The following is a 15,602-nucleotide window of genomic DNA, read 5'->3' on the forward strand; positions in this document are numbered from 1 at the left end:
CGGTCACTTAAGCGTCGTTACACGCTCGCAAGGTGACGGTTGCGGAGTACGAGTTCGCTCCTTATCCCCAGCATTGATCAGCTCTTTTAACCCGCGTAGGAGGGTTGCGCTGCCGTGAGTCAGCTTCCACTTTCGTTTATTAGCGCGTACACACGCGTGTATCCAGCCTGGTGGTTTGCGTCGACTAGTCGTCCGCCACCCTCTTTATCTCTCTCTTTCTATCTCCCTACGGTGCTTCCTCCCCATCTCCCCGTATGAATACGAAGCAAACTCGAGTGGCCGAAGGGATGAGAGAGCCAGCCGGGCCGGGGGCACACGCGCTCGGACGGAATCAGTTCCCGTGGGTATTCCGTGGTCTCGAGGTTCCCAGGAGCGCGCACGCGACCCGGGACAGGGGACACACGATCAATACGGGAACTTGGCGAACTCCTACAACGATACATCGTGCGACCACTACCAGCCCTGTCCTCTCCTTGCCTCGACGAGGACGACCATCCGAAGGGCCGCCTCCTCCTCGCACGTGTGCACGGATTATTACGTACACGTGTGTCCATTTAAGTCAGCCCACCCCGCGCGTGTTCCACAGGACGCTCGCGGATTTATCGTTGAAAGCGATGCAGCGACCTAACGAGAAGAAATTGCCGATGGGGATCGTTACGGGTTGAGCTCGATTGCCGGGAACAGTCCCTTTTTCGAGGTAATGTCCCCGGAGCACCTTATTCGCCAACAACTTCGTTGGCTTTTCCACTGCGTATCGTCGACCAAGGAAACCTTTATTGGACCATTCTATTTCTTGTAATAGGCACCTGTGCTGGCAGGAACGAACGCGCGGGATATATCACCTATTCGAATCGTTTTATCGATGATTAAGACTTTATACTCGAACGCCTTGGGCAATTTAGCGTGATGTATGCGTTGGACCGAGGGTGAAAGGATTATGGTATCAGATGGATCTCCCGGATTGGAGATCGGGTAGAAGGGCTGGCGTAATCGCTGGAAGTTTTTAGGGTAAAACTTGGAGGAGAATGGTAAAAGTAAGGTGTATATGAATTTATTGGCGATATTTTACGAAAAGGCTGCGTGCTTTGGAACATTATATTTATGAAGAAGGAAATATATTGTCGAGTTATATTTTTACCTTTAGCTTTCTTCGAGAGGCTGAGATTTTCTGTTGGATAACAACTTACATAAATATACGACTCTTCTCTTATTTCTTCTCAGCGTTGCGTGCAGTGGCGGGCATAAAAATAGAAACAGTCCTAATTTTGTTTGTAATTATTAGTCGAAATAAAGACAAACATTGTTCCGCATTATAAGAAAAAAAAGACATTTCACGATATAATTAGTTGAAATTACAAGTTGCATTTTCCTCTTTTTACAGCTTAAACGATATTTTTTATCTTTTTTTTTTTTCATTAATCAAATAATCTGCTAAGGGGAAGGATCATCGTTGACGAGAAAACAGTATACACAGTAATCGTATGGACACAGTTTGTATTTTATTTCGCGCGCGAGCGAGCATAACCAGCTCGCACATCAAATATACTTACACTTTACAGCCTTTCAGTCTTCGCGAATATACAATAATTACGGAGGAAATTTCTAAATTATAATATGAAAAGCAATAACAATGATAATCATGTAATAATAATATAATATAATAATAATATAGAATCGACCGTTGCGATTAATGTAATAATTCATAATACAAATAAATTCGCTTTATTATCTACAAGGGGGAGTTCAAAATAATACATGCTCTGATCAACGCGATGATAAACATTTCTTTTCTACGCGAAAACTATGAAAGAAAAGGAAAGGCGATCCATTCACGATTGGTTGTGGACGAGGGGCTGGTACTTACAATTAAAACGCAGGTGATCAATTCGATTTCGATCCTTAAATATACATTTGTTCCTCTAAAACGAACATTTATAGAAAAATTTCCTAGATTTCGAACTAAACTATCAGAATCGATCGGAATTTCTGGTCGAAACGAATAGTTGCAGTATTATAAAATCAATCGATGCGAAGAAACGATCTTCCTATATGTTACAATTCGGAGTTACGAAACAAAGTAACAAGAGAATGATAAAAAAAAAAAAGAACAACGCGATCATCGTTTACGATATCGAGAAACGAGACACGTGTAACACAGCTCGGATTAGGAGAGGATTATAAGAATCGGAGAAGGGGGGTCGGAAGGCGGAGAGAGTTTGGTGGATCAAAAAAGAAGTGAATCGATTAGAAGATGAGAAAAGGGGTTTCGTGCGAGGAATGCGGTGAGTTCTATGTACAAGTATTTACATCTTTACTCGAAGAAAGAAGTTAAAATCGGCCGTAATCGGCCCGCTTCGTCGTCCTTCTTTCACGTCGTCTTCGTTCTTCTCTTCAGGCGCCGCGCCGCCTCGAGACGTCCAGCGCATCCCTATTCGATGTCCTCGCTTTTTTCTCGAAACGCTCGACAAAATCCCGTTCTTCTCCCGAATACCTGAACATCAGGATACCTTTCATCCCTGTTTCCCTTCTGGACCTTCGAAATCTTCAAGAAATCTCTATACAGTCGAAGACGAGCACAAAACATAGTTGTAGCAACGTTCTTCCGGTGAAACGCTACCATAATGAGCCGAGTTCTCGATTCAACTCCCCGAAGATGACTCGAACAATTCCGCGAGGTCGAAACACGGAGGTCAAGCCGTCAGCCCACGAGGACAAGAAGCTCGCAGCGACCTGAACCTCACTGGAGCTCGTTCGCCGATACAGGTCACCGTTCCGCGACCATTCCGGTGATCGTGGATGTTGACGATGTTGTCGTCGTCGTTGGAACGGTCGTCGGAGCATTCAACAACGGTTGCAACGGTTGCCTCGGTGTCGTTTTCGCTACGGTGGTTTCGTGATGAACGTTTGTTTCCTCCAGGGTCGTCTGAAGATCGCAGATGTACTCGATCACCCTCTGGATAACCTCGAGCTTGGATAACTTCCGTTTCCTCGGCATGTCAGGCACCAGGGATCTCAGCTTCGTTAGGTAAGCGGCCACTTCTTCTGCTTCCAGGTCACGACGAGTTCCGTTGATGCCCAGGCTGCTGTGCAGAACACCTCGACTTGGCGGTACTCTGCCGCCCACTGGGCTTACCACCATCGCCTTCATGTCGTACGCGTATATGCGTGTTTCTTACTTCTGGTCGATTTTCAGTCGACGCGAGAGTTCGCTCGCTAAGCAGCACACAGTCAGCAATTAAGCGGCGAAAAAGATGTGGGTCGTCGATTAATTCGATCGGGCAGCACACTTTCCGAAATATACGGCTGCTTATCTGCCGGACGCCAGTGCACGCACCCCGTGTATTTATCGATCGAACCAACCCACCAAAGTAAGCGCACGAGATAGCGGTAGAGACTCGCGCGATCTTGGTCTTTCGTTCTTCTTTCTAATTCCGTCCACTTTATATGCCGCTCCTTTTCCCTTTCGGTGAAGTTTGACGATTTACAACACCAACGTCACACACTATTTCTATGGCTGTCTATGTTATCGCGAGATAGTTACACTCGCGTTGAACATCGCCTTGATCGAACTGTTTGTTAATTCGAGAAGAGAAATTTTCTGATGTCTATTCCGAACGCAACGAGTGCGCAAGAAAAGAGCGTGCAGCGTACTCCTTGTAACGTACACGTTATGCTCGACGGATCGAAATCAACTGGCCTCCGCCCCTCACCTGCGCGCTTATATAGCTTTCCCCCACCCCGGTACCGTTCTACCCGAGACGCCTCCACTATCCATACGGCGCAATCGCTGCCCGAATAAAATAGCGTTGGACTCGAATCGCTCACGAAACGAATTGTTATCTGACCTATTTATATATGCACTTTTGGTAAATATTTATGCATAGGTAATTTCTTTTTTCTCTTTTTTTTTTCTTTCTTTTCAATCGACTGAAAAAAATGGCCGCTATTTGCGATCGGAGATAATGTAATCGACGATAATCTTATTTGCACTGTACTCGATTGCGCGGGCTATTTGCCGGTACATGTGAACCGAGCGTCGATTTCTTTAGAAAAATTATTTTACTGAGAAGTATAAAGTGATATTCGTGCCTCGTCGATGCTTTCTTCTTAATGTCGGCTAGATTGGTTTATCAAAGAAGAATGTTGATATTTATTTATATTTGAAGATTCTTTTATCTAATTTTTCCTTTTTTCTTTTTGTTTTAGATTTCAGATCTTGTAATTGTCACCATCTATTTTGGTACGTAGTTTAATAAAAAAGGATATACATATTGGCAGAATATCGCGTGGGTAATTTTTTTCATAGATTTAATTTATTCGTCAATGTATAGCTACAAATACAGTAGTTATTAAACAACCAATGGAAACAATTGCTACTATTCGAAGCAAACATTCAGCTTCCTTAATCAGTGCGGAAATACCAAAATAGTAACGTATAAAATGTGTCACATGATATATCATTTTCTATTCATATATTCTTTTCACGGATTAATTTCCTGCGGTATGATCGCATACGTATTATGCAGCCCAAAAGTCATACAAACTACCTAAGAACTTCAACCGTACTTCCTTACCTATACCAGGTGTACGGAACTTCTATATAACCCAAAATCCTGTACCACGACCGAACACCATATTGTACGTACAAACACGTTCCCAAACCATCGATCTCGTCATTCTTCCAAACGACGTTCTGTTACCCCCTTAAGGCATCCCTTATATTCCATTCACAAGCTGTAGCCAGCAGCTAACCGAAGAAGCAGTGAAAAAGGACGAGGCAAGACAAACAGGAGAAAAGAAGGAAGAAAATCCGAGAGAAGCGGACGGGTACACGTATGGTGAGCCGAGGCGACGAATAATTCGCGGAAAGGCGCGAGCAGGAACGCCGCCAGGAATTCCTGCTGGACGCCTGCTCGCTATCTCCGTCACCTCCTCCCCGGCCATGGAGCTTGTTCCAGTGAAAATCGTTCGGCTCGAAGCCAACCGTAGTCGGGGGTGTTTGACGACCATGGGACCAGAGGCGTCGGCGGGACAAGCCGGGCGTGGAAGAGAAGGGCGACGCCGCTAAAGCTAAAGCTGCCCACGACGAGAGGGACACGGGTGGCGGCGGCGCTTGAGGGGAGGGGGCAAAGGCATAGCGGTGTGGCGGCGGGGTAGGAGAGGGTGCGCGCTAAGGGTTCTAGGCGCGGGTGGAGGGGTGGGAGAGCTGCGCGGCTGTACGCGGTCGCGGGGAGGGGGAAGGGGAGACACGACCATTGTTGAACGTCCGGCGGCGCCAGCCACTAGCCATCACGGCTACCACCACCATCACCAACTCGCGTCGTCTCACTACCACCATCGTCAACGACAACCACCGTCCTCTCATGCATGCTCATGGTTCACGAGCTCTCGCGGCACCGTGCACCGCCAACCTGTACACCATGATTCCGGCTACGGTTTTCTATATATGTACGCGCGTGTATAGCATATCTATATATACGTGCACGCATATATGTATACATGCGCGAGGTGCCCAGCGCCGAGACTCTTTCGCCTTCTTGACTTTGCGTGCTAGCGCGTATACATACGACTCCACGCTCTCGTGGTCTTTCTCCGATTGCCGGTTCGTCGATCTCGCTCTCGCTCCTCGTGACTCTCTGGTTACTTCGGCGTCTCGTTACCGGTCGCCGGGACAAGAACTCATCCGTTGTCCGGCGCTACGGACACACAGCGAGCGGAGTCCTTTATTATGCGCCACGTTTCGGATACGAGTCCCACGAGACGTCTCGGTGAAATTGCGTTGGAGGAGGAGGCGAGAGAGATCTCTGATTCGTAGGGTGAGTCGGTGCTGATTGCACGAACGCGGTGGTGAGGATACGAGGAAGGTTCCTATATGATATACAGTCTATAGATATAGTGTCCATTTTTGTCTTTCTTCGGTTTCCCTTCTTTGACAGCTTTATGCACTAATATATCACAGTATCGTATTTTTTTTTTTGGATATGACAGATATACAACTTTTGTAAAAATTATTATTTCGCTGTAGCTACTCTGATATTACTTCACCATGCATGGGATTTTAAATAAAACAGCCTTCAATATCATTTCATCCCCACAAAATTACGTACACACAGTGTGAACTTGTTTATTTTCTATATCTTTTAATATATTCAACTTCGATAAAGAGTTCGATGAGAAGTAATTCGTTAATCGTTATGGTAGTTAAAAAAAGTTCAACGAAAAGATGCTAACAAGGTTCTAGTATCAGAATATGTATGAAACTTATGAATATATATCAAGCTTAGGTACGTTTGCACTTGAATATAATTCGCTGTGGGCCAGCTTGCCTCATGGTTATGTTTATGAACGTAGCTAATGTCCGTGCAAAGTTCACGGCAGCGGTGAAGAACCGAAAGAACCCAGGGTTGAACATGATACTAAATGTAGAACAAAGTTCACATCTGCAATTGTGTATTTTAGAACTCGTTTAGATAGTAGAGGTGTTCGTAGAATTTCAGCGACTTAGGTATACTTCTGAGTTTTCCCTACACTCGAATCATTATCAGTTAAGAACGTCGAAAAAGATTAAAATTTGTAGAATTTCTGAAACGTTTTTAACATTTCTCAATAGAGATGAACGATATTCACGTTAAAATCAAACAGATAAAACATTTTCACGTTTACATTCGATCGTCGAACGAAAATGATGCACGAGTATGACACATCGCGATGAAATTTGTCAAGCACAGTTACACTCGAACACTCACGTACCTATTAAACATTCAAAATCTCCTATCTTTAAAACAAATTTATATACAAAATCTTATTCGTGTTTACATCTCATTTTCTCGCATAAATCGCTTTCTCATCGAAGCTAGCACTTACGAAGCATCTCGCGTAACAAGCGCACGTAACATTCTCCTATAGAAAGAAAATTAAAACTCTGGAGATAGAAGATAACGTTATCTAGTATCGGAAAAGAAAATCTGCTTCATGGTAAAGCTGTTTTTTCATCGATGCTAACGAGGAAGAAGATTGAATATCTTCGCGAGCAAACTTTGTCGAATGTTGGACGAACAGGTAAAGAGAAAAAAAAATAGAAAAGTAGAATTTCTAAGAACGAGAAAGAAGAAAATATACTGCTGTGGCGGATAGAATAAGTTTATGCTCAGGAGAAACACGCGGCGAGAGTATAAAGCGGAGAATGCTGAGAGAGATGCGAGTGTGATAATCGGAAATGCAAAGCGTAACGGAGCGCGCCTCATTGCGCGTGAAATCTCGTCGTGATAAAGATTTTAGATACCATGGAATAGTTGGCCGAGTTGGAAGCCGCGATTTTCCATTCGGCTAAAAGCGAAGGCGTGAGTCGAGTCGATCGAGAGGAAGAATATGGGAGTTAACGGTAAACGTGAAAGAAATACGTAATTCGCGAGCTTTTGCTAATCGAGGAGCTGCAGACGACGACGCGCGCCGGATGTTCCGTTTAGCTGTCGGTGGAGCGCGAGACGAGCAAAAAAGAATAACGAGGAGAAATAGAAAATGATGTGGTAATAAGAATTGTGGATGTAATTAAAGCGCTAAGTAGCATGTAAGACGCCGTGACGTTCTGACATGTTAACGCGATGGAATGGCAAGATAAAGGCACTTCAAGTCCTAGGTAAATATTTTTAACATAAAATGATGGGTTTCCATTCTCTCTTTCTGCGATTAATAAGAACGTATGGCTGTTTTTGCAAGATTGAAGTTGATTTTCTTTGAAGTCGAAACGTATTAATGTACTTATTTCATTTTCAGCATACCATTTTGATTATAATTATTTACATACGTACCTATAGTATACTTGTGCGCACATCAGTTCTATTGTATTATAAGTAATAGCTAGTATAAAAATATCGTTACATATAAACCTTCTATTTTTATAAAGCGACGTTAAATATAAAAATAATATTTTTACTATAGCTTTAGGCGAAGTTAAAGTTAAATCAACCAACTTTTTGCTGTTCTTTTAGATGGATACCGAAGGCTTCGTATAGATAATCTATGTGTATAATGACTTTTTATTTCGATACCAAATCATAATACTTCAGCTGCTGTCAGTGCACAGCTATAATCAAAGTCATTATTACTCCATCAATAAAATCTTACAAAAAATTATTCCAATTTATAGCACCTTTTTGTATCACGGGAAAAAAGCTATTAATAAATCATATTTTATCTAATCGACATAAATCAATCATCACCCTTTCTCGACCAGATACCATCAACGATTTTGCGTAAGTTAATCTGCATACGAGCGGTGAACTAAAACCGTGGAATTTTCGATGCTTATCTTCGTCCTTTTGCAATAACGCGAAACAATAACGCATAACTTGACAATGCAGTAATCACACCTTCTAACATAGTTGGTGCGTACGTACGATTATCGAGCAATGACGATCGCGTATAATGATCAGTGTCGTTAGTTCGACGAACGTGAACGATATCTCGATGAAGAGATCGTTAGTGTTTGTCGATGCAGAGTCAACGCTAACCGGCACGAAGATTCCATGGAAAATTACAGGGAATAAAATCGAACGAAACGCCCGTGAGACTCGGGCACTTGCGCGGTTACATACCTGAGCAACCGGATCTCATTGACTTCTTGACCTTCGAGTTTAAGAAATGGAGTTCCCTTGACCTGGGAATAAATAAACTGACGAAACCGCTGCCCGGCAGTATCATTTTAGCCCAAGTGTATTTATACTTTTCCCCGGTATCGTGGCTCTATTACGCGTAAGCAAAGTATTAAGTGGTACCCGGTAATTGAAACTGGATACCGCGCACGCTGTTCCTTTATCTGTCATTACGGGATCACGAGTCGGAGAACACCAGTTACCGGTAACGACCGCGAGCACCCGCTTTTAACCTCGTTTAATTTCGTTAATTAATTGTTACAATCGATCGCCTTCGGCGTCTCTATTTAAGCTTCCGTTTCTCGTTACACGTGTACCGAGCGAAAAACCGCGTTTACGTTTATAGTCGCCAGGGTTATCTGGATATGTTACGAGCTTAATTAGCATGAGAAACGTAGCTTCGCATTAAGTTCCAAGGGAGATAAGTAAATTACTATATTCCAACGCTTTCTAACGAATCGAATAGTCACGGACAAAAGGAACGTCTACTGGAAACGTTTCGTTTGGCCAGTGTATCGTTACTTAACTGGAATTATTTTACTTACTTGCTGTTTATTTGACTTGAAGTATCTTTTTCAATTTCTATCCTCGTTTTTTGCTAGTCAAGATGGTTAACTCCAAGCTGCGTGTGATCAAGAATGCAGCTTGAAACCATTTTACTAATTTGCAGTTATTATCTTACTTCGCTTGAAATATCCTTTCAAGTTTCTAGAAGCTAATATTCTTCCAACTATTCTTTGTCTCGAAGGAACAATAACTGTTATCTTCGTATCTTTTTTTTTCCTTTCTTTCGCGATCTCTCTCAATGCCATTTCCAATATCCATTTTCCATTAGAAATCCACCTGAAGCCAGGTGGGCCGAATTCGATAAAATTATATATCAAATAACTGAATGAACTATTAACGCAAACTTGAAATGATTCGGGAGCTGGAACGAGGCTATACTCTCGATTTATGTTACGACATCGACCGCTTGCTCGATCGTTAATTACCCTCCGAAACGTTCAGTTTCCACTGAAACTCACGAGATAATTATTCCCGTGTTCCTATTTTCAGCTCGTGGGTCTCACTTACACGCGTCGTTTCGCTGGACACGTTTTTGGATCGTCGTTTAGTTTAGACGATCAGCCAATCTACACTCTGAACTGAGCAGTTCTCTACGAGAAAAAAAAAGCTCAATGTCCGCCGTTAGAAACCGGAATAGTAACGCGTTACGTGGAAATTCTACGGAATACTAACGCGAGCCGAGGAAATCACTCGAATGCCGGACACGTAGCTCGTCTCACGAGCACCGGATCTTCATTGACTCTGGATAGCTCGAGTGTCATTCGAAATTAACCCTGGCGGACAGGGTAACATACTTGTTACGTAACTGGTCGATTGGGAATATAAACGTACTAAAACGTACTATGTAATCAAAAGTGTAAAATTACTTACCCAGTTTTCTTCTATTTTTAAGCCTCTAAAAATTTGTAAAGAGTTGTATGGCTTTACGTTAGCTTTTACATAAAGTTTTTGTATTGTAAGTTTGCTGTTTCTCGAGGCACGTGAGATTTTAAACGCCAATTGTAGGAAGCTTAAATTTGGATGTTACATCTTTTCAGAAAACGGTATACATGAGAACACGCTTCAATATCTGGTTCATAAAATAAAGATCTTATGTTTAGTCGTGGGTACGATTTGCGTTTTGTAAAATTCTTTACTACATCAATTCTATGGGAATTAAAGGAAAAAACATGACCAGAGTATATAATAAATCATCTGCTAATTTTATTATTAATTTCAAATTAATGCTACAAATATCAATAATATTCTTTAGTTGCGATAGTATCTTGTATCGGGAATTCCAACTTGATTTTTTCTTTAAATTCTTCATTTCTATGAAACACACGGAGATTTCAAATTTTAGATAGCGTACTTCAATAATAATACACCGAAAATTATAGTGTGAAACTTGTATCAGAGAAATATAAAAAAAAGAAGAGAGAAGTTATATAGAAAAAATCCATAACGCAAGGGAAGTATATATTTTACAAAAATAATGATAAATTTCTCCGTTACGAATCCTTTCAAATCTATAGATCAAGTTACCGTGAAAGATTGCGAATTGATCCTGCTGATCTCTGTTAGATACCAGCTTGTCACAATACGATACGATACGATTGTAACTATCTATTATAAATGTCAGCGCATCGCAACTTTTCGAAATATTTTGTGTATTAGCCATCGGTCATTCGAGACCTTTGACTTTTAATTACTAGCCCTTCTCCTTATGCGTCATTGCGTTTCTACGAAGACGTAAATAACAGGTTAACGAGCTAAGTATATTTTCTATCTTTTTGATTTACACCAACTACACGTACTTAACACCAATGCCGTTAGATCAACGTTTATGAAGCTTGAACTTTACCATAACGTTACTTAAACGATATTTTTAACACTGCTACACCGAAAGGAAATATCATGGTAACAGGAATAAAAGAAAAGGTATCAAGGTTTCTAGGTTAAAAAAAAAGGTGGTAAGATGACTCGAGTTGGAGCAAGATCAGCAAAAGATAAGAGCCAGATACGTAACTATAAATTAGATTATGTAAATCATCGATGACGTGCCATTGACTGCGACCCGATACAATTTGCAATCGAGTCGCTTTCATACGTAACGAGGAACTGAACTGGAATTGGATCGAAAATAACTGCGACATTCCTCCGGGGCCGATATCAGTTCGATGTTTTTAACCGTGACCAGACGCAATAGAACGCGCAACGCACGGTTTTAAATAAACCGTAATCGTGTACGCATTACATAAATCTTTTTCGAGCCTGGACAAGTTAATCGGCCATTTTACGCCGCGAAGAGGTGCACCAACGAGTCGTATAAATTATCGAGTAATTGCTCGACGACTTTTCCGAGGGAACGAGAATGCGTGTCGTTCGATGGTACTATCGCGTTGGTAACAGAGACAGATAGATACTTGTTCGTATACATATAACGATCGTGGCGAATCTTATAAAACGCGATCTGGTTAGCGAGACCGATCAAGCTGTAGTTTTCAACTGCACACGGTACAGCCATGAATGCAAATAAGGGTAAACTTCGTGTCGTTAAAGGTTGGAGAAAATGATCTTTCGAAAGAACGTTACGCAGGAGTAAAAAGTAAAAATAAAGAAGAAATAGGAAAGTCGAACGGACGATGAAGATACGGTTTCGATATAAAAACACGAATCGTTGTGATATGCAAATATATGGGAGAAATGCGAAATGCAAGATGATCGGAAAAAAGAAAATGATCTTTCGACAGAACTTTGTACAGGAGTAATAAAGTAACTGAAGAATAAAAAGACAAATCGGACGAGCGATCGAGGTACCGTTTCCACGTAAAATCACCAATCGAATGGAGAATCATTGTAGTATGCAAATATATCGAGGAAATGTGAAATACGAAAAGGTTGAAGAAGATCTTTCGAAAGAACTTTATATTTACAGAAATAAGAAAAAAAAAAAAAAAAATCGAAGTTTCGGTCGTAAAATTAGGAATCATATGGAGAATCATTACGATATGCAAATATGTCGGGGAAATGCAAAATGCAAAAAGGTCGGAGAAAATGATTCGTCGAAAGAACGTCATATGGAAGTAAAAATGAAAATAAAAAGAAAAATGAGAAATCGAGCGAATGATCCAGGTACCGTTTCGACGTAAAATCACCAATCGAATGCAGAGAATCGTTGTGACATGCAAACACGATCCAACACGAATACTCGAAATGCAGTTTCGTTGTACGCTTTGGAACAGCGTCAATCAGAGCGTGAATTCATCGATCGCGCCTCGCCCCTTTTATTTGCTTCGCGATTCGTCCTCGATTAGCTGAAAAGGAAGAAATCCGTCATTTCACGGGGATTCCAGAATAAAAACAGCTTGGTCGTCTCTTCTGCCGTTGACAGTCGGTGCCACTTGCGGTACCACTGGAAAATGGGACAGAGGAAATTTATACGTACGCATCCCATGCTTCACCTGTCTTCGGGTAATTAACATAAATCACGACGCGGAGGAGAGCGAAATTACGATTAACCTCCTACATTCTGTGGTCGGTTATTACGATGTAAAATATAGAATAAAATGACTCATGGTCGATTATATTTGTCCCTTGTTAGTAGAATATCGTTATCGTATTTTAATTAACGGAGAAGACACGGAAAACTCTACAAACCGATTCTGCTTATACCGTTTAATTTCTGTCTAAATTGTATCGTTCGTGTGTCGAATGTGATTTCATTCGATTCGGCTGGAATAATTAAACGACGAATATATTACGTTGTATTATGTATGTTTGACGTTTGCACAGTGACATTTTCGGCTCGATTCGAGAATTATAATTGCTATCATAATTCGTCGAATATATGATCTATCTTCTACTATATTACGATTATAATTTTATGATTTCTACTTATATATTGTACTATAAATAAAGTGACTGATATAATTTAACCGAAGATGAAGCTATTTGATTTATTCATAGTGAACTAATATCGTCAGTAATAAATTTTAAATATTGCTATTGAACCGTTGAATAAGATGCCATCGAATCTTTAAACATAATCATCGAATATTGGATTTTTTAATTTCTATAAAATACAATTTAAATATTACAAATTACGAATAACAGCGACCTTTTCCCTTTATATCAAAGAAAGGAGAAGTACTCAATAAATTATAAATAAATTTGTTGTAATTAATATGATTAGATAATGAATACACGTACGATGTCTCAACTAAAACATAATCAAACCATATCGTCTTTAAATTCGCCTTCTGAATCGGTTCGAACATCTGAAACTATTTGGTTCCAGTGTAAAGTCTGGTTATACATGTGTTTCCAAAATGGAATTGTATCGTAAATTATAATTTATAGTTTTATAACGTCTTACGACTTTCTACCTACTAAGGGCCATATGTAGAGAGTGTCCCAACTTGAAAGTCCCAACTGCGAGTGTCTAATCTGCTGGCAGAAATCCGAAACAGATGTCATACAAAGTTTGTCAATAAACGCACTGTCACAGAGTAATAAAGGAATACTGTGCGCATGAAGTAGGTAACGACGCAGCTATCGAAGGTCAATAATTGTTCGTTGATCCTTTGCTTGTGTCCAAACACAAGGACAACGTTTTGAAATATGAAATTAAAAGTACCATAATTATTAACGGCACAGAATTATATTTTACTACCCAACTCTTTTGTGCTGTGATGGAAAATGCATACAATATTTGTGTATGGCCATGAAACAAAGCGTTTCTTGACAAACTTTATATTTCAAACATTTCTTTCTTCTTTTTCTCCATAGATCAAGTCTGGCAAACCCTTGACTGTTTAAGTTTGGGACTCCCTGTATATTCTTCTTTACAAGACATATGTACGATCAAAAATATAGGTATACAGAATGCAGCTGTCTCTTTGTTGTTACAATCCCTTCGATTTCTTCTCTTATCGCCAATAAAATAGTTCGTTGTTTCTATTCGTTCTCCGTTCCAATTTCAATACGATATTATTCGTTCCAACGTACAAGTACCGATTATATTAGTATGCGCGTTATCTTTTAGGCACAAAAGAATCATTTTCCATAAGTTGGAAGAAAGAAAGGGCTACCTGTCCGGTGTACAAAAAGCCACGTTTTCTTCGTGATTTACCGATTTCACCAGCAATCCATAGGCCTTTTGAATGGGACGAAACGAAACGCGACTGTTCTTTGTCGGTCTAGCGCGTGGAAACGCACAGCCGCTGCGGACGCATTCGTCAACGGGTGGCTTCAAACTGCTCGTCGCTATTATCTCATGCATTATGAATGATTCATGAACGATCACGGCGTTGGCTACGTGGCCTGTTTTTGTAAAAATCATAGATTTTCCTCGGTGTACCGTTTCCGAGAACGACATTCACGACACGTCGGTTTTCGGAGTGAACCAGAGGAATTTCGAAAGCGACGCTGTATTTGTTATGCTGCATATGCGATACGAGTATCGCAATATTCAACGTTCGTGTTAAAATACGCGAGTACGGTTATATTAATATTTGGTATTCCAGATGACCGAGCAACATCACACCGATTTGGTCTCTTTGATTAACACGTTAGCTAGCTATTTATTTAGAAATATTTCCACTGAGTGGTATCTTCGGCGATCTCTAATTGTTGAAGAAGCCGAAAAACTTTTTGTTTCTAAATATACGCGCGTGTATTATTATGTGCAAGAATATGAACATTTGCTCTGTATTTTGTAATACGATAGATAGACGATAGCAAGCTTTCTTAACGTAAAAGTTCACGTGTACCGTGAATCTATTCTCATCCTTGTTCCATTCGTGTTTTTGATAAGATATACATAGATTTATTTTTTAATCAGATTTACTTGACACTATATATCTCATTATATTAAGTACGTATCTATCTTTCCATTTATTACTATTTTATATAATACCTTATTATATCCTAACTAATATATAATTGTACAAATTTTGTAAAGTTCTAATTATTAAAAAAAGTAATATTTAGTTGTAAAAATTTAATAAATAACGATGGCAAAAAATAAACGTATAGTAATTATTTCCGACAAATAATTGTCGAAAAATATTTCGTCGCAGGAATTTGCGAAAAAAGCAAATCTTTGCTAACGCATATGATACGCAAAAGAATCACGTACGGTAGCACGACTAAGCACGTAAACAGAATATCGTATCTCAAGTAAGCGAATTATTTGCTGCTTCACGAGAGAACACCTGAACTAATTACGCGAGAATGGGTTTGCGTAAGCGATAAAATGTTTTTTTAGGGAAACAACAAAGCAATTACGTAATTTTTCGTTATATACCACGCGGTCGAATCGCGTGTACGTGTATATACATGAAGATGCACTTTATCAGACAAGCTCTATCGAGATAAACGCACCAAGAAAAAGACAAGATA

General features: G+C 40.4%; 1 protein-coding gene across 1 annotated transcript; it reads right to left on the bottom strand.

Moving 5' to 3' along the window:
- Positions 1–1,474: 1,474 nt before the first annotated feature.
- Positions 1,475–3,728, bottom strand: LOC132916356 (DNA-binding protein inhibitor ID-2). The gene has a single exon (XM_060976271.1). It carries the CDS (start codon positions 3,146–3,148, stop codon positions 2,765–2,767), a length of 384 nt encoding a protein of 127 aa, XP_060832254.1. The 5' UTR covers positions 3,149–3,728; the 3' UTR covers positions 1,475–2,764.
- Between the last annotated feature and the right edge of the window lie 11,874 nt (positions 3,729–15,602).

Source organism: Bombus pascuorum, chromosome 2 (genome assembly GCF_905332965.1).
Source record: "Bombus pascuorum chromosome 2, iyBomPasc1.1, whole genome shotgun sequence".
In the NCBI taxonomy this organism is placed as follows: Eukaryota; Metazoa; Arthropoda; class Insecta; order Hymenoptera; family Apidae; genus Bombus; species Bombus pascuorum.

What these genes read in the sequence shown, in the direction of transcription:
- LOC132916356 (XM_060976271.1), bottom strand. Translation starts at nt 3,148, where the DNA reads ATGAAGGCGATGGTGGTAAGCCCAGTGGGCGGCAGAGTACCGCCAAGT.